The following is a 25,893-nucleotide window of genomic DNA, read 5'->3' as shown; positions in this document are numbered from 1 at the left end:
GAAAGAAGTGAAATCTATGGTAGGAATTACATCAAAAGTGAGAGCTAGATAAGTCAGTAGAATGTGTTTACCTGGAATGATATATTGGTTTAAGCAATCCCTGATGATAGGGAAATTGCAAGTGAGGAAGTTCATAGCTATGAGGAATACATAAAGTCTCTCACAGAAACTGAACCTCATAGACTGGGCAGTTTAGAGATGGTATATTGTAAACAGGAAATCTATCTAATTACTACTTGTTCAACCACGGTATTGGACAGCTAAACTGATCCAACTTGGTAATTTGGCATTCTCAGTCCTTTGATTTCTGTTCCACTTATTTTAATTCTAAACTTTAAAAGTGGAAGGAAGTATCTGTTCAGGAAACGTATTTACAAAATATTGAATTTATATATCTAAAGCAAACATGAAGAAGCAGCAATTGATTAAAAGTTTTGCAAAAGCTTCCAAAATAGTTAAGAAAGTATTAGCATCTGAACCAATTATTAAATATGTAGGGTGAAATAGAGGAATACTTTACTGTACCTTTTTCCTGAGATGCATTTGAATACTGCTATTTTTCTTGTTTGTTTTATCTTGTTTCGTGCCAGATGTTCTTATCAGGGAAAACAATGGTGATGTGTTTTAATATTGATGAGTTGATTCTCCTGGGAATAATAGTATATCTACCTTCTCAGAATACAAATTGTGGGAGGCTTTTTATAGCATAATTACCACAGTGCATTGAATTTTAAGTGCAACCCTTGAAGACTGTGGAAAGAACTTTCTGATTATTATCTTTATTTTATCTACTTTAAAAAGATAATAACTCTTCTTTTAAAATTATGTATTGTTTTGGTGGCCCTTAAAAGCAAGAATATAAATCACCAGAGGTATTGTGTAATCTGTCAAAGTAGCATATGCTTAAGCACCTTATAAACTATTAAATAATAATAATTATTTCTTTTTCCAAGTCTGTTAGTTTATTTGCTAAAGTAATTGCAGAGCAGTTGCAGAGTAATTAAAGTACCTTGCCCTAACTTTTTTTTTCCTTCCTTTTTTCCCTTCAGGAGCACGAAGTACTGAAATTATAAATGCTTTGCTGAAAGAGCAGAGCTTGCGATGCAGGCAATCAAAACCGTGGAAAAAGAAGTGACTTTTATAAAGGAAACGCTTTTCACAGAATCCTTCCTAAGGCAACAGGAGTGCAGCAGAAGCGCGGGGAGCCGGCAGCTCCAGGAGCAGCAGCCATTGGAAGGAGCTGTCTGCAGCTCTCAGTGCTGCACTGAGCATGTCCCAGCGGAGCCCGGCGCAAGCAGCACATTATGCAAAAAGGCAGCTCCAGCAGATGGGAGAGAGGCACAGCCAGCGTTTGCCTCACTTGCATCGCCACCGCTCGAAAACAGACCTGGATCGCTAGAGGGGATCTCGCCAGCAGGCCAGAGGAATGAAATCCGCCAGGATGGCCTGATCGCCGGAGGTGCTGCACCGCGAAAAATCATGGGGAATCAAGATGGGAAGCTAAAGAGAAACACAGGTGATGTGCAAGAAGGAGAAGATGCCTCTGGGCCCAAGGATACTGACGGCACAAAGAAGGTATCGGGAGGCAGAAGGGGACTGGGGAAGCATGCAAAAGGAAGCGAATCGGGTAAGAAGAAGGGTAAGTCGGACTCCAGGCCCTCTGTGTTTTCAAATCTGAGGATCAGAAAAAATCTCTCCAAGGCTAAAGATGGGAATAGCAGTTCACGGGAGGATGTTTTGGAAAGCCAGGCCTTGCAGCCTGGGGAGCTGGACAGTACTCACTCAATTGTAACCAAAACTCCCGATATAAGCATCTCTGCAGATGAAGGGGGTCTCTCAGACACAGATGTTGAGCATTTTGAAATCAGAAATGAAACTGTTCCAGCTGCTGCAGAGACACAGGATGGACAAAGGACCAGCTCTGGCTCTGATACGGATATATACAGTTTCCATTCAGCCGCAGAACAAGAGGATTTGCTTTCTGATATCCAGCAAGCTATTAGACTGCAGCAGCAGCAGCAGCAGGGGGCAATTAACATTGGAACTGAGGACCTTGTCACCAAAACAATGGGCCGACACATGGCTAATTCCCAAGCAACCCCCTTAGATTTTGAACGCTTTTTTTCAGTAACTACCACTGACAAAGAGAGAAGCCCAGACACTGAGGGGGCTTTTCCAGCGGTATCAGAAACTGTGGAAAACATTCCCGTCTCCTGTGCAACTGAACGTGAACCTAAAGAAGTGGTAAATGGCACAGGCTCTCCTGGTAACGGCGTATTTGAAACACAAGAACGCCAGCTATTGATTGAGGAACAGCTCGTGGCTGGAGTGGATGCTGTAGCCAGTGAACTACAAGATGGTCTGAATAGAACTGCAGTAGAAAACGGGTCTCAGACACACAGCTCCACACAGCCTTTTCCAACTTCAGCGGCAGATGCTGAGGCTAAAATTGCTGAAGTGCAGGCTGTTGATTTTCAGGGTTCGGTAACAGAGGGTGATAGCTCAGATGCAGGCCATGATCATGCTGCTGAGACTCAGGAGGGGAAACGCACTCTGCCCGCCAGTCAAGAGGAGCTGCGTAATGGTTTATCCACGGAAATGAAAAATGGCAGTTTGTCCTCTGAAGGAGCAGCAGACAGCCCGGTGCTTGGTTCCCGATGTTTTAAACCCTATCTAATTAATCCCTGTTACATCAAAACCACAACTAGGCAACTGAGTTCTCCCAACCATTCACCTTCCCCCTCCCCATCCCAGAGCCCGCTTTTCACGAGGAGGCAGGAGTCCTTCCACAAAAAGGAAACAGTGTCAATCAGGAAGAAGAGATCTGCTAGTTTGGCAGGTTTGTTCAGTCGTTCTGCAGACTGGACAGAAGAGGTGTGTAATCACAAAAGCGAGATAACGGAGAAGGTGAGCTCTGCAGACTATTTGGAGCACAAGGGGTTTAGAGAGAAATTTCAAACGGAAAGAGTGCCTTTGACTCATTCAAGAAAGTCCTCAGGGGTCCAGGCTTCTACAGAGACATTTCCCAATGTCTTTTCAGGTGAGTCATATGTATTAAGGGTTGTTTTGGTTTGGTTTTCTTTTTCCCACAACAGCTTTGAAAATATTTTTAAAATACTTTAATTCATCATCGCATGCAATATTTTGTATGCATTATCATCTTCACATGTGCCAACAGCTTTAAAATCCAAGGCCTGATCTTACAAACACAGTCACAGTTCATCAGTCTGGCAGTACTGCCAGTAAAGGAAGTGCATAACTCTTTGAAGTTTTTCTTTCTACTTGTCTCCTTTGTCTACATCCTGTAGGAAAAGGCTGAATGCCTTAAATTATTCTTGTTGAAAAATGCTAAAAGCTGCACCGTTGTAGGCAGACCAGCTCTCTGCATAAATTGATCTTTCAAATGCAAAGCTTTCTGTAACCAGGACCCTGTTTGGGGTTTTCTTGTGCTAGGTGCTGTTCAAGTGTACTGTAAACTTATGAGAGCTGCACCTGGTGTTAGACTGAGGCAATGATGAGGATTTGCTCAGTACAAAAAGGAAAAAGCCATGCAAGCACAGATGGACAGCACTTCAGACAGGAACCAATTTCCTCTTCAGAAGGGGGAAGGAGGAGAAGAAAGAAATGTTAATGCATTGAAAAGCAGCAAAAACATGGGAGGAGAAGGGAAACTGGGGGTTGTACAATTTGGTAGCTGTGACAGGCTGCAGCTCAGGCTTCATAAGGTGACTCATTCAGTAAAGTATTCTTTACCTTGCCTGTTAGCTTGCATCTTCTCACAAAGACACCGGAATAGAAAGAGTTCACAAATGAAGTAGTGTGAGTAGATGTTTATATTTTCCTTCACTTTGTGGGTTTTTTTCCCTTTCTCTTCCCCCAAACTGAAGTTTCTTTTTAAAGGTAATATATTAATGGATAGGAACACTTCTGCTACATAGGAAGTATGTGTACAGAGAAAAACTCAGCAACATATTCCATATATTTTTCACTTAAGGAACCTGTAGAACTAAGAGAACATACCCTAAGGGCATTTGCTATTAGATAAAATCAGTTTTGTTTTGAATGAAGTCAGTTTTAGATGTAGGAACACAGCAAACATATATACGTGCACAAAGTCTTTGAAAAAATGGAGAGGTTTTTTTTGTAGTTTTATGAGAAGAAAACTATGAGAAAAAGACTATGACTTAGGAAGTAAATAACTAATATTATTTTCTAGATTCAGGCCACAATGCTTTAATTCTTCAGCAGCCTTGAGCAAAAATCCCCAATTTCAGCCTAGAAAGTTAGAATTAAAATTTTTTAACACAAAAAAGCCAGTCCCCTCTGAGACTAGCCCTCTCTGAAGTGAGCTGAATCTTTTTGTTGTTGTTGTTTTAAATCCCTTTCATCTGTTTCTTAGACTTAATTTCAGACATGCTACCTAAACTTTTCCAGTCTGAGGTGTTCACTACTTTCAGATTTCTAGCATATAAAAAGCACAGTGTTGGGGTTTTTTTAGCTATCAACATTTGACAGCTTATAAACAACTCAGAAAATTTTTAATTGCCACATCAGTAATTAGGTTTTATGGTGGTGCTATGATGGAAATAAATTTTATGTAGCAAACTTCAAGAACATGGTATTCCTTTTTAGATCCCTGTTTCTGGGAAATAGATTTTTCCACACTTCCTCACAAGATTTTGATTTACTTACTAATAATTTTTGGTTTGGGTTGGGTTTTTTTCCCACCAATGCTTTCGACTGTTATTGTGAAGGGACCAGTGTCCAATGCAACAGTAGTTCTATCTCTTATGGAAATTACAGTGACCCTCATTTGCATGTACATACCAGCTGTCTTTACGGGCAGAGGACAATTATATCTTTCAGTTCATGCAGAAAAGCTTAAAGTGAGGGAACTGGAAATGACTCATCTCTCTTTGGCCATTCACGGTTTTAAAAAATGTACTTACAAGCTAAAATTTATCAAGAATTTAAAAATAACAACTGGTGTACACAAAAAAAGGAAATTAAACTTTACATTACTGTTTCAATAACTGCCATTGCTGTAAGAGCAGAAAAGTTTCATTCTGCACAGCAATGATTACAAAAATAATTTCCTTGTAATTTGATACTACTTGTGAATAATACCGTAGTTTTCAGCTTCCAACTTACATGCATGAGATACATTGATTTGGGGACTAGCACCAGGATTTTAGAAATAACATCATTTATAGTGGGATATTTCTAGCTTTAAAAAACCCAAAAACAAAGGAAAGCCAATCCCAAAAAGCTTCTTGCCTACAGCATGAAATCCCATTTTGCTGTGCAGTGACTGCAGTGTTGCTCTGCATTTCTAAGTGGAATCAAGTAAAATATTCCACAACACTCTATCATCGATTTCAATGACAGCAGGTTCTATGCAGATGATTGGCCTACTTTTGTACCATGTTGTGGTTTGGCTGTGTCCCATTTGGTTTTCACAGTGAGCCATACGAGCTCTTTAAGATTGCTTGAATGTAAAATGTACAAGGACTGGAAGCCAAGGACTGGAATGGCAGAGACTTTGCATATTTTAATTTTGCTTTATATAAGAAGGAAAGTACAGTATTTTGAATTTGATGCATTTCTTAGGAAAGTGGTATGGACAAGTTTATGGGCATTTTGTAATTCAGGTGTTGGATCTATTTCATATTTTATGTGGACAGCTGTATTTGAATTTGTAGTGACAGTAATTACAAGTTCTAGATTACCCAATGCACAGTGGTGCCATGGTTTTTATATCGTGGTCCCAGGAGAGCAAGAGCTCAACAAGAGCTGGTTCTCACACTGTGGTGTGTGGCAGTGAATGATTTGCACTAATGTGACGATACCGTCTTGGTGGGAAAGTGAAACTGATGTTTCCAAACATTAACATAACTAAAATGAAAGATCCAATAGAGAGATTTAGTAAAAAGCATTTCATTCTTGCATTAATTTGAGGTTCAGTGATTGCAGAGGAGGTAATAAGGGTGTCTTTTACATAAATTAAATTAGTCCCATCCGCTGCCCCAGATGGTAATTAAACTTGACCCAGACAAACCCATGCCCTTCCTAATCTCTTTTGGCTGATTGTAGCACACTTGCTTCATGAAGCTCTTTCAAACAAATAATTTATCTTTAAATTTTTCTTCAGGGATCTATATTTATTTCTGCTCTGTTGCAAAGGGGAAACAAACAAAAAGTCCTGGTCACCATAAAACAAAACCTGAAACCAGTGCTGTGCTTGTGTACTCACATCTGCTTTCTGATTTATGCCACTTTATTTCACTTTTATACCATGCTAATCTCATCTTCCTACTTGCAATTGCACTGCAGTGCCTACAGGTGTATACAAAGACAAGTATGTAAAAATTTGAAAATGTTGGATCAAAGTTTGTCACTGAGACATAAAGTAGATATTTTTAAATGCTTTTTCAAGGCTTTATTTCTTTCAGATTCATGTGATGTTACACACAATATGGATTTGTATCTGTTGACATCCTCAGTAGGCTGTTTATCCTGCAGCTGTTATTTAAGATTATTTATGGTTTGCTGTTCCACTGCTGATGTTTGTCAGCAGTAAGACAACTGATTCTTTTATCAGATGGGGTGTAACCTCCTGTAACTAAGGGAGCTGCCCAACAGCAACCCTGCATGTGGTATGTGATCACACGCTGTACTGAGTGTTGCTAGCAAGCATCTGAAGGGAAAGTTCCTCCTCTTTTTGCCCAGTACACACAAAACTTGGGGCAGGGAGCAACTCCAGTACTGCACTTCAACTGTACTAAAATGTGTTTGAAAGTGGGCTGCAACATGTTATTGAAAGACTGCTGAGTGCTGGTAAGTTACTTTAGTGTTACTGTGCCAGCACAGCAATATGGGATTTGGAGCAACATGAGTAATTTCAGTGGAATTCAGTGCTGCCACAGACTTGTTTGGATGGGATCTCATGATTAATACTTTGATCTTTATCTGGAACTTCATTGGGAGTAGCAGGTTTTGGTCATGGGATTGAGTGGCCCTATCTGTTGGGCAACCACACTGTGAGCAGCACCTCACATTCTGAGGTATGACTGGCAGCCTGACATGTCCAGGGCAGGAATGTGTGGTCTTGGTTGTCTGATGGTCCTTTCTGAGGTGCAAAAGGGGGAAAGGAAAGGGACAATTCATAGCTGAGGTCTGCGCATCTCTACTTGGTTCTGAGGCAGTACCACTAGAGGGAAAAAATACCACTAGAATATCTGTTACACAAGGCATCTGTCTGGAACTGACCATTAAAGGATGTCGTGTGCTCCAGTGACTTCATTTCTGTGAAATGTGCAGTGCATTATTATAGTGGGAATAATTATGTGGAGTTTAAGTTTTTAATGTAGTTTTTAATAGCTTGGGGCATGGTTGGTCTATTTAAAAAAAAAAAAAAAAAAAAAAGGAAAACCAACTCTGTGTAGGACTCATTTGCAGAAAAAAAAAAAAAAAAGTCTTGAAACTGTCTTTTTTCCCCCCTATGCTGTTCTGTCTTAGAAAAAACAAACCTGGATTTGAAAATCAACTCTAGGGATATTTTAGGCTGACTGTGTGTGAATGATTAAGTTTTAATGTGAATCATTGATAAAAAAACTACAGTACTACTAATTATCCAAGATATTTTGTTCATTTAGTGTTTCAATCAAGCTCATGATATGGCCAAGTGTATTTCTTATGAACTCCTTCTGCCAAAATCTCAGCTTACATAAGGACTAGCGGTGATGAACCATATATGTGTAGGTGTGGGTGACTGCAGCTCTGGTTATTTTTAGATACATTTAAAAACATCATTCTGTAGCAGTTAGCTGGACTGCAAGTTTCCAGAAACTTTTTTTTTATGCAGGCACTTGATCTTTTTTGGGAATGGGGTGAGTTGGTACAAAGGGTACAGGGCAGAAGAAGAAAGAAGCTGTGAAAGAAAGGTGATGGACAGATGTTAGAACTTTACATTGTGTCACTTCTTTCCTGCCTCTTCATATGATAATAGAAGGCCAGTTGCATCTCATTAAATGCTTTAGAAATGGCAGCAAAGTGGGTTCAGGAGCTGTATCATGCTATTATTTTCTCTAAGCAGCAGCAGCTTCCTGCATTCCTACACTGCTGTTCATGTAAAGGAAATTAGTGACTACGAGCTGGGCTGTGTTACCTTGAGTGAAAAATGACTGTTCCTGCTTTTATTTCCATGTTGCTGCTGTCCAGAATTTTTTGTTCACACTGATGGAAATAGCTAGGCTTTCTGACCAGGAAGTGAGTTATGTTTTCTGATGTTAAACCTTGTTTTATTCTCAGATATATACTGACCATGGCTTGCTTCATTTGTAGTTGCACAGCAGGAGAACCATTAAGTATGTTAGTGGTTTTGCAACAGTAAGAAGCAGCGGTGTGTGTAAACATCATAAGTTGTAAAAGTAACCTCTAATATGCATAAAGCTAAATGTAAACACATAAATGTTAAAGAAGTACATAAATATTGAGGATTTCACCTTTTTGATGTCTTGACATATACAGCTTAGGAAAGCCTAGTCACAAATTAGGTTTATTGAGACATTCTTATTTATCAGTGTAAGTATGATTTTTTTGGTCTTGAGATCTATATAAAAGTTATCAGGAATGCCAGTGCTGTGAACCTGGTGTGAATTTGAATCAGGAGAAAACACAGATAACTTCACTGTGGAACTAATTACAGAAGGCACCTTTCATTCTAGAGTTCTCGTGGTGCTGAGGTCTGTCTCAGATGTCTCTTGAAGATGCAGAGACAGTATGTACCAGGCAAAAAGCTACACCTATCCTTTCCTGTTCTTTGCACTGATAAGGAAAAAAATCACTGTAAGAAAGAAATCTATGCTGTAGTATCACAATAACTTTCTACATTAAAATCTCTTAAAAGTCATGGAAGAAAAAAGAGAAAAACCCCAAAACACTGCCTTCGTAAAAGAGGTTGTGTATCCAAGTTCTATTTTGTCAAGAAATAATTTATGCTGAGAAATTATTGAGGGAAATATTTGATTACAGCAGTGAAAGAACATAAAGGCCCAGTTATAGCAAGTGAGTTGTGTTTCTAGATTTTCTTCAGGTGAAGTCTAGAAGAACATATCTGCACAAATAGGTCGATGTGTATGTCTAGTTTTTGTTGTTTTGGAACATAGTTCTAACTTTCTGATTTTCCCCTTTCTTTATCTAACTGTTGTTTGTTTATGGATACAAAGAAAAGCTTTTGTACACCTTGATAAATATTAAGAAGCTGTTGATAAAGTCAGAGATTAGCAGCCCTTGGGAACACAGGTCCTTGAGGGGAAAGAAAGCTAAGGTATGCCTGGGAGGTAATGAGGTTGAAGGAAATGTGTTATTTGTGTCCCACTTTAAAGACCATCTATTTTGGTTGAGTTCAGTTGTGCCTTGTGACTTTTGGCAGCTTTAGCACACACATGAATTTACTTGTAAGGCACAGATAGGCCAGACTGTATTGAATGTGGAATAAAATGTCAAACCAGTGGAAATAAAGTTTTAAAAGTTTGGGTTGTAAGGAACAGTGTGTATCAGGTTAGACTGACATAAGTAATAGATGCCCAAAAAGACATCAGAGGAGCTTCTTTCTTTAAAAGAGCTAGACAGAAAGAATTGTGGCTTTCCAGCAGTCTGTGAGAACCTGGCACTGACTGCTGCCTACACATCACAAATCACCACAGAAACGAAAAGGGTAAAGAGGACAGAATTAAATACTTGCTGAGAAGAAGCTAAGTACCTGGAAAACACAATATGAAATTTGCCAAAGATGCATATGGTGCCTAAAAGATTTGGTAGACAGACACATATAGGTTCTCCTTCATGACAAATGGATATAATTAGGGAAGGTTTATAAATGTACCTCTGTAAGCTACAGTGATACTGCATTAGAACCTGAAGGGAAATCAAGGTGAAAGGACACGTGACATTTAATTTTGGGGTGGGAAGGCATCTTGCTGATATTTTTAGAAAGACTTTTTGTGCTCTGTGCCACTGCTGTATCATAATTGAGGGATTGTCTAGTATTTAAAAATAATTGTAAAATCTTCAGCTTTTGAAAGTTACTATATGAAAGAGGTATTCTTACCTTTTCCTATATATGTCACATATATATGTCACTAAATGACATATAGCAAAAGGTAGGGATAAAAGAATAGTTTAATATTCTGTCTCAGCTTATGCTGTTAGACATATGTCATATGTAAGGAAATTCACTGTGGAGAAAGGTGTAAAATCTTAGTCACCATGAAAGCAAAATTTCAAGGGGCTTATGTTCAAGTTAGGGAGAGAGAGTGCTTCACAGACTTGCTAATCTGGAAGAATGCTGAAAGCACTGTCACAGCCTATCACAAACATTTTAATATATTTTGAAACTCTGGTGATGGCAAATCTATAATACGTACCTTTTATAAAAAGGAAAATACTGTTATTGCAAATAATGAAGCCATTTTTCATCATGATTTTGACTGCAGCAGCAAGCATTTGGAACAAATCTTGAAGGAGGAAATGATAAGATATAATTAATTATTGAGTTTATGACAAAAAGGCAAAGAAAAACAACAAAATGCAGCATGGTTTTAGCAAAGATCAATAAGACTACATTGATAACGTTCTATTTACAGCTGCTTTCTAGACAACACAAGAGTGGTAAGAATATGTTCATCTGCATTTCCGTGCATAATGGTAACACTGCAAATCCTTTATCTAAAGAAGAAAAGTCCTGGTGGTTTTAGATAAGGGGCTCTGTCATGTTACTTCACTGCCACCAGAGGAACAGTGCTATTTTGGCCTGCTCCCCCCTACTGTTGTGATTGATGGGCTCAGTCAGACTGTGGAAAGTTTATTACATAATTAACACAAGAGTAGACCTAGATCCTGACCTCTGTCCTGACCATAGCACTTGTAGGACTTTATATTTTCACTACCAAGTAAAACTCTCATTCTACTTCTGTCTTTCTGTATTATGACACAAATTTCAAAATTAGGAACTGAGCTGACCTTAGGATTCCATTCAGCAGGATGAAGGTCTGCATTAATTAGATTTTTCACATGCTTTCTAGCATGATTTGTAGAAGTATGGTGTATTGTTTTAAATAATCTTATAACAGACCACTGGGTTATATGCTGAAATTGGTGATGTTGTCATGTCTCATAGTCAGCACAAATGAACAAGTTGTTTAAAATACAGCTGCTTGGTTCAGTCAAGGAAAACTATTCATCAAGTAGGAAATGTGGGGGTTTTGAAAACTGTTCATAGCATCTTTTCTGGGGTGAATTTTTACTTCCTTAATCCAGTGATTTCTCTCTTTCACCTTTAATTTTGGAGAATCCTTTTCTCAAATTTTGTCAGACCTCCTCTTTTTCCATCAGGGCATTTCTGAAAGAATTTCAAGGCCATTTGAATGAGGTGCTACTTTTTCCCTGTGGTGGCCCTGTGGGCAGCAGCAGGAGTCTCTTCCAGTGATAGCTAATGCCCTTGCTTCCAAAAGGGAACATGCACATGTGCTCTCTAGCTGTCTTTGGCATGTCTCAAGCACATGAAGCTGTTAGCACTAGGTGATGCTCTTTCTTTTTCTGTGTAACATGTTGCTTGTTCTTAGCTGAGTAGAAATCTCAGTTATACGCTTATTAAAGCTGTCTTGCACAGCCCAAAATCTGCTTAAATTTTTAGCGGTAATTGTAAGGCTAAAATAAAGGAAAAAAAAACTTGCTAGAGTTGTGCAGGGGTTGATGTACTCTGGTCCTATCCTTAGAGCTAGTGAAGAGCTACATGGAAAATTTTTAACACTAAACAAGGGTACAATGAGAGATAGGACATTGTAGAAGGAGTGAGATTGAGATGTCAAGAAATTCAGACAACTTGACAAAAGTAAAGCACAGTGTTTACTGTGATAATCAAGTACAGGACTGAAAAATGTAAAATTAATAATTCATGGTTTTATTCTAGTTGTTTGAATAGTCTATGAATGTATTCAATCAATACATTATTCACCTTAATTTAATAGATAGATATTTCTGACTTTGAAATTAGATTGAACTGTGCGTAGGCAGGCATAGAAAACTGTGGGAATGAGGGAGATAGTGTTGACATGTCTTTTAATTCTCAGGCTTAGGCAGGCTTTCTACTTTGACTTCTGAATTTAAGATGTGTGGGTTTAGTTCATACCATCTATGTGAACATTGCCAGGAAATCTGGAGGCAGAATATCAGAGAAGGAAGGACAATCTTCTCTGGTATTTTCACACATCTCTACTTTATTAATGTTCTAAATACTGAAATATAAGATAAAAAGAAAGTATTTTATGTATAATATGACAATATACAGTTATAAAGATATCAATATATAACGTATGTGGAGCTTTTTTCCCCCCTTAGAAACATAAGCTTTTATAAAACCAATGAAGGCAGAGATCAGCTATTATACTGATAATAAGAACAAAAGGAAATATATTTGACAGTATTATAGCAATGTGTGCCCTAATTCTAGACTTTGACCAATTTTGTTATATTTAAGGTTTATGTTGCCTAGAAATTATAGACTTAAAACATATTTATTTTGTGTTTATTCAAAGCAGAAGGCTTTTTTTGTCGTTGTTTTGGGTTTTGTTTTGTTTGTTATGAAACTATATTGTGTGGAGGCCTGTTGCTTACTAGGTTTTCCATGTTTTACGTAACCAGGCTGTGAGAAATCTGTCACATGGTTTTAGGAAAGTATCTGTAAATAAAATTCAATCCCTTAAAAATTTTTAAAAAGAAAAATAAAAAGGAAAAAAGAAAACAAAACAGCTAAAGCAACCTCACAGGATGAGAAATCTAGAACAGTTTATCAATCTAAATCAGAAGAGGATTAGAAACTCTGCAGTGAAAAAGAACAATAAATAAAGTTTCTAATCCTGGAATATTGAGCATAATCTCCCAGGTCAATCTTCAGGCAAACAACAGACAAATTTAAATTGCTTCTTTTATACTGCAAATGCATATTTAATATGCACTTATGCAATAGTTGGGCTTACTATTAGAAGAAAAGTTGGCTAGAATACCAGTTTCTGTTTCATTTCCCAGGTTACATGGACATCTTGGAAAACCTCTTCTTTCTCAGCAGTCACGTGTTGCACATTATATTTAGGCTGAGTGGTACAGGTTAGCTGAAAAACTGGAAATTTGAAATTGGTGAAGTGAAAGGAAAACATTAAAGTACTTTAATACATCTTTATCATTGAGGTAATAACTTTACATGTAGAATATTAGTGTGCTTGGTATATTTGAGACTTAGTAGAGTACACTGAACAGCAAAAAGGGGAAAACGGAGTGTGGCCTGGATTTGCCCTGAAAAATTATTCATGAAGCTTTTGCTGTTTGGGGGAATACAACGATTGTGTGAATATGTACTGGAAATTACTTCAGAAATTACGTGCAATTGCAACTGCTGTCTCGGCTCAAAATATGAACATCTTTGCAGTATTTTTGTCTCTCTGGCATGTTTCTTCTCTTCAGGCATTCTGGGTCATGTTTGGTGCTGCACTGTCCAGATGCTTTGCCAGATAAGGGGGGCCTGAGTTCGCTGCCACCTTGCTGGTAGCATACACAGAAAAGGAGGTAGAAAAAGAATTGGAACAAAGGAATGATTTAGGCTAATATGGAACAGCAGATACCTGAAATACAGGATTTCCTAACTTTTGAATGCAACTCTTTTTTTCTCCTATTTTCTCTCTGTTTTTTAGTTTAGGGGGTTTCTTGGTTGTTATTTTTTTGTTGTTTATAAAGCTACATTCATAATTTAAATCCTTTCTAAATGAGAAACCGTAAGAAGACCCAAACTGTCTTTTCACATTTTGCAAGACTGAAAGAAAATATGGTAAATGGAAATTCACAAATTTGTCTATTTCTTCTTCCTTTTCCTTTATTTCCTGTACTGTCTCCCAAAAATAGAGCAAGGCCTATGGTACATTTGGCTTCAAAGCTTATGAAATCACTTTGCTGCGTGAGCATTTCTGATCATATTAAAATGGATGAAAAAAGGAGTAAACTGGGGAAAAGGAAGCAAGCAGATTTCAGCTTTTGAAGATGTGAGCAATATGTGTATAAGTTAACTCTTGAGGTGACTGAATAGGATGTTGAGAATTGGTATTATACTGAAGCCGTTCACTCTGCATTGGGAAGAATAAAAATGGAAAGTCTGTCTCCAGTGTGTGTAGGCTAAGACGTGCTGGTGCTACTGTTGTGCTAATGGTGGAAGTGTGGGGAGACAATCACTGAGATGGCAGAAGGGGGAGCTTTTGGAGTGTAACTCATTTTGATCATTAGTCTCAGCTGGTGCTCACTGACAGCTGTGCTCCCGGGCTTTTGCAAATCCAGTGTAAGGAGGATACAAGACACATCTTTAAAGATAAATGTGAGGTTATAACAGCAAGATCCTCAGGGAAGCATTATTGCAAGCTCTGCTGTATTGCAGTGCCTCAGTGCATATGTGTGTTTTCAGCACAACTATGACTACTCTAGTTTTCTTCTAGCTCTCACTTCCATTCACATCTCTTCCTCCCCTCAGTAATTAAGCAAATTCAAAGCTAACAACATTTTTATGGTATTGCTGCTTCTTAAGGATTTTCTTGCTCACCTTGCAGTTCTTTGAAAGGTTTGTCTTCCGAGCATATCAAAGATCTATAAGGTGAATTCATTGAGTCAGGATTTGCTTGTATTGCTCTGTGGACAATACTGCACACTCTTTTACCCACATTCCTCATACAGGGAGACAGTATGTAAGGAAACCATACTGGAACATGTGAATTTACATCTAATAGTGAATAGAGATTACTATTCTACAGAGATGGCTTTTATGAACAATGGTGTTCAATTCTTGATCATAGGGATTGGATGAGGACCTGTTGTGTCACAGAGGGGGAGACAAGATCAGTACAGCTTCATCTTCCTGTGAATGGGAGAAAGAGGCAGATCGTATAGAGGTGGAGAACAAGGAATTTGGAAATGAGCCAGAAGATTCTAGCTGAGTCACAGTAGCAAAATTATAACAAAATACCCATGGAAGGCCAGAATACCTGATACTTCCAAATTAATCTCATGTTCTCATTCTTTTAGTTGATTAATTGTGTAATCATTTGCAAGAGAAGAAAAAAATAAAAGTCATTTTGTCCCTTACTAGGGTTTACTAAGTCATTCTAAGCTCCAAAAAAATATTTCCTGACTCTACAGTCACCTTACTTGCTGAAGATTTTTGGCTGGATCCTAAGAATCCTGATTGATCTAAAGCCGAAGTCCTTGTCTAGTTAAAAATTTAGTATGCTTCCCATCCCTTGCCAAAATAATTAGGGGAAAGGTAAGAATAGGGTTCAGGAACTTCATTACCTGGGATTTCTAGGAAGAACTGTTTTAAACTTGAATAGTGATAATTCAGCCTCTTGGGGAAAAAAGATATCTCAGAGATCTTTGTTTTAGTTTTTACTGTTTTCATGGCAGATAAAGGCAGTCAAGAGAAATTCTTTGCCATTCCATTTAAACCTGTAGCAGAAATCAGCCAATCATCAAATAATTATGAGGTTGTGAATCATTTAATTATTCCAGATTATTTGCAAATGTCTTCACCTGAAGGTATTACCTCATGTAAGTTATGAATATGAGGTGATTAAGGTGTCTGAGGCCAAAAGCTGTTGCTGCTACCTTTTATTTATAAACTAATAATGTAAAATTGTAGCTGAAAATCTTGTATTTGACTGAAATTTAGCTTGAAATCAGTTTAAATTAAATTGTTGATTCTTCTAGGTTAAAAGGTACTTGGTAATATAATTAAACAATTTCTACTATCCTATTTATTTCAAGACTACTTCATGCTCAGATAGACAAAATTATATAGTTTCTTTTACTGTAATCTGCATTAATTAAATTCATTAATGACTTTTTTTACACATGTATTTTATGATGTTTGAATACGGAAGTATGTTTAGAAAATAGTTAAAAGCTACTATAAAAATTAAGCTCCTACTGAATAGCAAGTAAGATTCTGAACAATGTGACTGAACTTGAGCAAGCCTGTTAAATGCTATAAAAATTAACAAATGGATTAGGGGGAGGGGGAAGCCTCATTTCCTGCTTTGTAATTTACAGATATTGTTCCTGTTAATTAGTTCCAAGCAAAAGGAAGGGGTTATTCTGGTTCTGAATATGCAGGAGAAGACTCTCTAAACATAAGATTATTTAAATGGCGAAATGTTCGGGGGGGGGGGGGGGGGGGGGCGCGGGGAAGAAAATCCATCCAGTCTGACATTTAGTAGTCATGGATAATATTTCAATATATAATAGAGCATGCAGAAACATGTCATTTTCTTGCATAATTCTTTCTTTTTCGACATGGAGAAAAGTGATCCTCTATGGTCAGCAAGGAAGACTGCCTTGAACTAATAAATTGTTTTGAAGAATTAACAACTGAAGTGTGATAGAGAGATATGTTGAATAAGCAGTATTGTTGGCATTGCATTTTAGGTGATGCAACCAAGGAACAGAGGCAAACCAACTGGCAAATGTAACAAAATCTATGTCTCACACAAGTTTATCTCATAGCTTATCTTCTGGTTTATTCCCTTGAATGTATTGTATTTTGTCCAATAAAGGGCTAGCAAACTTGGACTAATAATCAGATAATTATCAGATTTTTGGATTTGGAGAAGAAAATCTTAGACACAACTTCAGCCTTTTTAATGCATTGTTTTTTTTAGGGTGTCTTGCCACATGAAGTTAAAATAATACAGAAACTTCAGCCAAATGTCACTTACAGTATCCTTTTAAAATTGCTTCCAGGTGTTTAAAAGAAAAATCTTTTTACTATGTTCAGAAAGCCTGGGAAATTTTACATTTTGAATAAAGTCAATGTTCAATCAGAAATCTTGCATGTAAAAACCAGTAGAATTATAATTATCAATATTACTGTACTAAATTACACTAAAATGTTTTCTTAACACAGTTTTGGGGTTGGTTTGTTTGTCTGTTTTTAAATACCTTTGGCTTTGAATGAATGGGTGGAAAAAAAAGGCTCTAGAAATTTATTTAGATACAAACTGTATTCCCAGCTAGTTTATACTCAAACATGAAATTAACTTTATTACTCCATTTGTCTTTTCTCTTTCAGTAGATCTATTTCATCTCTTCATCAATATTATGTGAATCTGAAATTAAACATCTTTTTTACATCTGGCATTTTAGTGCTTAAGCAACTTAATATTGTTGCAATGCAGATTTTACTGCAACCTGTGTATGTAACTAATTTTTATAGTCTATTTTGGGCTAAACTCACCAAGGATTGTCATATTTCAAACCACTGACATTTTCTCCTCTAATATATTTTATAACATATGCTTTCTTTCGTGTTCTGGTTGGATAACAAAGAAAACACTTTGATCATGAAATCTGGCCCTGTAAGAGGAATAAGTATCTTCTTGCTCTTTAAAACTTTACTTTTCTGAATTGCTGCTTGGGACTCTGCATTTTAGTTTGAAGCACTCCACCACTCTGGAGCTGTATACAAGACAATTTTATACAGAACAGTTATGAAGGGGTTTTGTTACTATTCTTTTATTGAGAGTTTCTCCAAACAAAGACAGCAAAATTTCTCAAAGACTGTAATAATTTTATGATTCAAAAAAAAAAGGTTCATTCCAGGAGTTGAGATGCTAAACTCTACTAACTTTGTGTGAGGTCTTTGGAAGAAGTTGTTTCACCTCTTGCTAATATCTTGATTTTCCCATCAGAACAATTGTATAGGAAATTGATGCTACGGTAACAACTCATGGGTTTTGATCCTACTTCACAGTGCAGCTGACACAAATAATATGTACATATATTTTCTTGAATATTCTAATTAACCAGTCTCCAGATCACTTACAATCATTATGCAGAAATATTTTTTACTATCAGATACATTTCTAAAGATTTTTTTTTTCTTTAATACTTTTTACTTTTAATGATTCAAATTTTCAATGCGCATTATAATGCCTAAATACTTATGTCCTGCATATAGCTACGAATTCTTATTGATCTCTCATCACCTCGGCAGGACGAACTCTGCTGGAAAAGCTCTTCAGCCAGCAGGAAAATGCACCACAAGAAGAAGCAGAAAAGCTGTGTTCTCGCATTATTGCAATGGGTCTTCTGCTTCCATTCACTGACTGCTTCAGAGAGCCATGTAACCAGAGTGCCAAGCAAAGCACACCCACGTTTGATGTAAGTACTGAAAAAGTTGTCTTTTGTCTCTTTTGTGAAGCCGGACATGATTTTCTACTAGTTTATCCCTCCTGAAAGAGTTTGGTTTGTCATTTTAATGAAGATTGCCTTTAGGAGACTGACCAGCTATTTTTCTGTGCTCGGGTATGTACATAAGGACGTTGTCCTATAACTTGATTTCTTCAGCTTTTAAGTAATATCTTAGTCTTAGTCTGTTCTTCGTTTGCAGTTTTCATTGTTGTCTTCTTTGAATCAAAGCACTTTGTGTGACTATCAAGATTTCCATCAATAACTGCTTCACCAAAAAATATAAATTAAAGCAAAAACAGAAAACAGAATGTCACAAAATTTTACAGAACATAAACTGGATGTCTGTGCTAGGTGTTTTTTTTCCCTGAAAATACTTTTGATACAAATTAGTGCAGGGGTCAATGCAAATATGCTGGCATTCCAGATATAGTGTTATCTGTACCTGTGGACTACCTGGCCTGGTGTTTATCTACTGGTACAAACCTGGGTGTAGGCATAACCTTACATCGTTTTTCTTTCTCTTGAATAATTAATTCAACATTAGGATGTCTTATTGTAATCTATGGGACTTAGTACTGTTTTATGTGGCTAAAGATAATTATGGATTTTCTCTTCACTAATTAGCTTCAAAATAGTATATAAACATAATATTTAATTTTTTTTTTTTCCTGGTATGGTTAAGATCATCTCTATTCTATAAATTAAGCTGAACTTTGGTTAAAAACACTCAAAAAAGGATTGGCAGTGATATGAGAGAATGTGATTGCTTCTTTGCTCTTTAAATCTTTCCCATCCCTCCTAAAGAATAGTTTAACACAACTGGTGAAGGGAAACCTGAGAGAATAATTTTTTTGCAATGAATTCTTGTACAAACTTTCTAAATAACCCATTTTATCAACAAAGTCATCCTATGGTCCCTCTAACAATATTATATGTTTATATTTTGGCTTTGGTGTTAGTGTTTGGTTTTTTAAGATGCAACATTTGAAACTTTTTTTTGACTGGTTTTTGAAATTAATTGAAAATGCACTTTGACTATAAAACTGTGGTTACTCAGGCAACTTAAAATCACACAATATTTGAAAGTGCTTGTGGTTAAATATACTTATAAAAGTTACTGGAAAAGACAAGTTTCTTATTTTTTGGGTTGTTTAAAAGAGTCTGGTAATGTTTTCCACTCTACTGTTGTTACCATATATTCAGCAATCTTTATTAGATTATTGAATGCCATATTTTTAAAAAGCTTCTCTTCCATTCTAAATAGTTTTTTTTATCAAATTCAGAGTTTGCTAAGAAAGAGAAAAGGCTCTTTTTTGATTGATATACCATGCTTTGTCTGAGTAACAGATATTTTAGTTATTTTTTGTTTAACGTATCCAAAAGGAGGGACATGGTAGTAGCCTAGTGCCACGTCAACCATCTGTCCAGGTCAGGAATTTAGGATTTTGCTGGATTAGCAGTGGTCTTAATTTGACTTGGTCTATCAGTAAGTCACAAATGTCACAGCTTCTGTGACTATTTTCCTGTGTAAATCCCCTAAATAGATTGCACCCCTGGTAAAACCATGTCAGAAGTGGCGCGCAGCCCTGCTCTGTAACCAGTAGTCCATCGTACTCCAAAGGAGCATGCAGCTGTCTTCAACACCCCATCTCCACAATTGAATTCCACACGGTGCAGAGTTGAGGCCTGCTGATGCCGGGTTTTGGAATATGTTCCTACTCCAGCCTTGGTGGCCACAGTACAGAAACACCTATCGGTTTATTTGTTGCACGTTTTCTGAAACAAAAATACTTAGAACTTGCAGTATAAATTCTAGTGGCTTGAAAATTGTGCATCTTAGAGTGAATTTAAAGTATTTTACAGGAAATAAATGCTAATTGTTACGTAAGGGAATGAAACTATTAAAAATTAGCTTGAAAAAAATTATGATGATCCTGAATACTACTTGAAAAAGGATGTGTAAGGTTGGTGAGTTGTGTCCTCTCTTGCATCACTCTCCATGTGTGTACTTTGGGGTTTTTTTCCTATTCACATTTTTCTTGTTTGTTTGTTTGCATTTTTTAAAATTCATTAGAGCAAAACTTTAATGTTGATCTAACAGTTTATTTTAAGGATGTAGGAATCAGGATTTAAATAAGGACTAGCCTTAATACCTAGATTTCATCCATCTAGAATTAGGAGGTACATCTCTTTTGACCTTACTCCAAAATTGGGAGCAGAGCCAGACCCGTATTCTTCATTCCTCTCCGAGTTCATCAGACCCCCAGTGCAATTTTGGATTGCCTCCTCTTTGGTTGATATCTTTTTCCCTTAGCTGAAACTGCCATCAGCAAAGCTCCTGTAGCCCTGTCCTGGTCCCTGCCAGCTTGTTAGCCTTCCTCCCTTCTTCATGAAGACATTGCTTGCCTGTTCCTTAATGTTACTTCTTCGGCTATTTTGATTTTAATCTTAATCTGGTGCTTGTAAATTCTCTTAGGCCACTCTTTCAAAATTTTTTTTTTTCAGGATTTCCTACACTTTTTCCACTGAAAGCCGTCCTTGAATCCTTTTCTCATTTTCTGACTTATCCCTTGTATTTCTGAACTTTACAGTACTATTTTGTTTAAATTGAATAAAATCCATTATTCTCTTTTTTGCTTTAGTGTGGTCCCACAGACTTTATTTTTTGAAGATGTTAGGTTACAGTTTATGAAAACAATTCAGTAAGTTTTGTTCACTCTATGGTCTATTGCTCATGGCTTGAGATGAATATAAACAGATTATTTAAAAGTCTTGTTCCCTCACTCTGATCCCCTTTTCTGGATGGCCTGTAGTGAATTTAATTTAACATGGCTAATGCTGAAATCTCTTGAAATGTTTGCAATTGCAGATTCTGATTATATTCTCATTTTCTTTATTATTCATGCCCTCTGGTCACCTCTACTTCTCCGTCTTAGAAATGTTTATTCAAATTTTGTGTCTGTTTTCTCAGTAATGCAAGAGATCTGGTTTGCGTTTTTTCTCCCAAGATATTCCAGGCTTCAGTGTAAGCCATTAACGACTTGTACAGCCCTCTTTTTGGTTTCTTTTTGGATCTTATTTATTTCTCTTCCCTTCTGTCTGACTAAAATCAAGCAGTGCATTAGAAGTAAAGACAACTTTTACAACTCTTAGTTTCTTGGGCAAGTTTTATAATGGCTCCTAGAATTCAGTTTAATTTAAATTCTTGGCACTTGTGTCTCTGGTGTATACTATGCTTTGTGGATGTGATGCTTACTTCTTTTTCATGTATAGAAAACGTGAAGGATCAACAAATGCCAAATGAGAGGACAAATCTTCAGAGAGCTAGCAGCTGTCACCACATTTATGCTAAAGATTGTTTCCAAAGGCATTTCCATATTACTCAGGTCTTTGGATAGCTTTTAATGATAATTGGACATGACAAGTTCATGAAGTATCTCTGAACTTTTTGTCAATTTTGCCCAAAGGACAGAAATTTTAGAACTGTTTTAAGAACTTATGAGAGAACTTGCATGTTCAACCTTGGCCTGTTTTATCAATTTTTTCTTTTGAAACAGTTGATGGCAGTTGCCCAGAATAAAAGATTAGTCTGAAAAATACAGCTAAAAAGCTTTAAAAGTAACATAAATGGACATGGGTTGGTATTTTTAAGATATTGCTGTTAAGAAGCAGTGGAAGCTTTTGTTATAGCTCTTCCTACCTTATCTAACAATGTAAAGAGTATCTTAAGGAATATGTAAATGTTCAGTGGCAGGTTCTCTGTCTAGACATACGTTGCCCTGACTGCTAGTTTCCCATTTGCTAGGGAGGCTGCAAATTCATGTATGCTGCTTCATGTATGTGATGACAACTTACTCATCAGGCTATCTTTAGTCTTTCATGCTTCTGCTAGTATTTTATAAAAGAAAAACAGAGGGTTTAACTAAAAATGAATAAAGTCAAGTGAGTAAATGGGCAACTTATAGAAAGATAGATTTGCAAAAACCTAAAGAAAGCATGTTCTCTGAAAAAATTGCTTGCCATTTGAGTAGCTACTGCCTTTTAATTTTTTCACTTTTTAGTAGTCATGAGTTATTCAGGAGGGTTTCCAAAGATTCAAATTAAATCAAAATATCTTCTGAGTGAATGATATGCAAGACATTAATGCTGTGTGAAGAAGTCTTCCATTCCTAAACCATAGAATCATAGAATAGTTAAGTTTGGCAAAGACCTCTACCATCATCAAGTCCAACCTTTAACCCAGCATCACCGTGTTCACCATTAAAGCCTAATCCCAAGTCCCACATCCAGATTCCTTCTGGATGCTGCCAGGTATGGTGACTCTACCACTTCCCTGGGCAGCCTGTTCAATGCCTGACTACCCTTTCCATGAAGAAATGTTACCGAATATCCAATCTAAACCTCCTCTGGACAGCTTGAGGCCTTTCCCCCTTGTCTTGTCACTTGTTAGCTGTGAGAGCTACCTGCCTTCCTACACATAGAGCAGCTGTAGTCTTGAGCTTTTTAGCATGTTACCTCATTCTGTTATCCTGTTAGAGTAAAATAATCATGAAATTGACATTTCTCAAGGGGGCATCTTTGACAAGAATGTAACAGCAGGCAAGTTTTTCCTTCACCTGCTGGAGGATCATAGTTCTTAGTAAATACAGATCTCATCTGCTTAGCTCCTCTCTTAGTAATCACTGAAGGTATAAGAGAGCTATCTTCAGAGAGCCATCACTAATTTGAATAAATTATAAATATTTTTATTAGGGCTTAAACTGTTTATAACAAGGAAGAAGCTGGCATTTTTCTATCAATGTGAAGCAACTTCCTTTAACATCTCAGTGCTAAGCAATACTGACAGTACTTGGTGTTTGCATTTTATCCAGTAGTTGCAAAAAACCTGTTTTTTCTACACACTCTGGATGTGTAATCCCTAATTATGACTTCCTATTTCAGATTTTCCAGTTCACGTTGTATAGTTGTAAGCTATGGACAGTTTTTTCTTTCATAACAAGTTCCTGCTCTTCTTCTGACAAGCTTTTCAAGTAACTTTTGCAAGTAATTAAGCATTAGGTTTAAAACACCTGAATTCTAAATTTAAATTATTTTGTGAGAGGAGCTTTCTTTTATAATTTTGTCAATGCTTTTGAGAAGAAAATCAAGCATACCTTAGTATCAATACTGTATTCCTTCTCTGAGGAACTTAATCTCAGTTTCACACTGAATGATCTAGTAATGACTACTTTTCAGGTGACGCTAACAAAAGAATATCATCTTCTTTCATTGTTATTTGTTTGTGGTTTGATTTTTGACTTGACTGTATCTCTGCATCTCTTTTAAGTGTTTCTATTTAGTGCTCTTACTGTGTTGAGTACAGCTGTTAATGCCTTCTTGATTTATCAGCAGTTTCAGCACATTCTATAATGGAAGGGCTAAATAAAGTCTTCTGGATGGTATATTTTTTGCTGTGTTACGGTATGATTTTACACAGAGTCATGTTTGACAGTTTAGGATAGGCACTGCCCCTTGTGCCATTTGTAGTTATGATGCCTGACTAGGCTGTCATCTGTTCCTGAAACAATGCTTCCCCAAGGAAGCATAGTGACAGACAGCGTGAATGGAAAATGCTGCAGAAAAAGGCTGTTTTCCTATTATCTCCTGGCCACCTGTGGTGGTGCAAATGCTTTCTAAGGAAGTAAAGACACTGCTTTCTTTCTGCTGAGTAGTAGCAGCACATAGCTGGCAACAACGCAGGCAGCATTTTTTCAGACATACTTTCGGTGCTTGGGCATATAATATGAAAGACTGAATATAGTCCCATCTCAGAGCAGTACACTGGAATATTCAATTTTATCAGAGTAGTATGTTGGAGTCAATTGTGAATAAGTCTTTAAAAGTGAACAAGTGAAAATTGTGGACTAGAGCAGAGAAAAGAGATTGTTAATCTGCTGTCTTAATCTTTGTTTGTAGTGTAGATTATCATAGCAGTTCATTTTGGCTAAATCAAAGCCCCCATGTCTCCTCTTCTATTGCCCAGTCACACCTTGTGACACTTTGTCTTTTGTAGTGAGCAATTCTGAATGTTCTTGAGTGTAGTAAAATGCAAACAGTTGGTTGATCATTGGGCTGCAGTATTGCTTCCCTGCTTCCATTTCTTAAAAAACCTAATTTATTTTACAGTTGTTAGCTCAGGCCCTGCAGTATTCTACTCTTTTTACACCTTTTTTTTTTTTCTTCTTTCTGCTTCCTTGTGGTGATGCTATCATATACACTTTCAACTTAGATGTTTTATGTGTAGGATGTTGCTGGGTTTTTAGGTTTCTTTTTGCAATGAACACTGATTACTTGCTTGCTGTTTTGAAGAATTGCTTCAAGCGCTATATACTGAATGTTAAGTTTACACCACCTGTTTAAATTTTTTACTATCATTGTGCATATGGTGAAGGTGGTGGTCAGGTTGTCACCTCAAGAGATATATTTTATGACTTTCTGTAGGTTAGTTCTCTTTCTTCAGAATGTCAGTCATGAAAACATAAAACAGTCTTTTCTCACTTGGAATTGCAAATAAATTGTGGGTTGCATTTCCAAATACTGTATATCTCTTTCAAAGAGAGTTTTTACAGTAGTAAAAATTACATTGTCACATTGCATAGAGGTGAAAGGAATTTTCTAAGGAAGCAATTTGATTCAGGTAATTCAATTTTTTCAGAATCCAAACTTACGGAAGAACCGTGTTGGTGTAAATGAAAAAAATTCCTGATGAAGAAGCTTCTTGTCTCAGGTTACATTTTCTGATGAGTCAGTGAGAGGATAAACCCTCAGATCATGTCAGTAGTAGCTGATAACCTGGTCGTCCTGGGATGTGGCCTTCCAAGTGTTGCCTTTTATGTGTTCCAGTTGGATGTGTAGAGAGGCTGGGTCTTGACCTGTTTTCTTGAAGGCTAGCCACTGTTCCTTCTTCCAAGTTTACTGAAAGCTCACCAGCTGAACCTATTCAGCTCTATTAAATGTAGAATTTACTGGAGAATAGGAAGACCAAGACAACACTGGAACAGTATGAGAATAGATGTGGAAATCTGAAATTTAGCCTCCTGATTTCCTTTCCCTTTGAGAGCTCTAACTGCAGGGCTATTGAGTCTCTTTGCGTCTCCTGGGATACAGGGTTGAATCCTGGACAAAGTTTGATGGGATCAAACATATTTTTCTCTTTGGTTGAGGAAGTTGAAGTCATTTCATGGGAAATAAATGTTACACGATTTTTGACACTTGAAGTGTTTTTAAATTCATTGTTGAGGCACAGTAGTTCCCTGAAAAGAAAAAATCTCTTTGACTCAAATAAAATGCTTATGTAAGAAATTTAATTTATGAGGATAAAGTGCTGCTTCAGCTATACATGACGGTATTATGAAGGACTTGCTGTTTTTCAACCTTGGAAAGCATCTGTGCTCACTGGCGCAGCCAAAGGTAGCACAAGTCAAGGGCCATGTTTAATCACTGCTCTGGTTCTGTCCGTGGCAAGACAGAGATTTGTTACTGAACCTGTCCTCAAAAAGTAAACCACTTTCCCCATTCTTAAAAGTATTGATTTCTTTATTTTAAAAGCTGCTTAAAATAAAGCAGTCTCCTGCT

At 37.0% G+C, this 25,893-nt stretch overlaps 1 protein-coding gene across 1 annotated transcript in view; it reads left to right on the top strand.

The window, feature by feature from the left end:
• Positions 1-1,479: 1,479 nt before the first annotated feature.
• Positions 1,480-25,893, top strand: part of FMN2 (formin 2) — a 154,474-nt gene continuing 130,060 nt past the window's right edge. The window contains exons 1-2 of the mRNA XM_063390397.1: positions 1,480-3,040; positions 18,083-18,249. Coding sequence (XP_063246467.1) covers positions 1,480-3,040; positions 18,083-18,249 — 1,728 coding nt within the window. The remainder of the gene's footprint in view (positions 3,041-18,082; positions 18,250-25,893) is intronic.

The sequence above is a fragment of the Prinia subflava genome, chromosome 2, assembly GCF_021018805.1.
Source record: "Prinia subflava isolate CZ2003 ecotype Zambia chromosome 2, Cam_Psub_1.2, whole genome shotgun sequence".
Taxonomy (NCBI): domain Eukaryota; kingdom Metazoa; phylum Chordata; class Aves; order Passeriformes; family Cisticolidae; genus Prinia; species Prinia subflava.
This window is presented reverse-complemented; position numbering and strand designations above follow the sequence as displayed.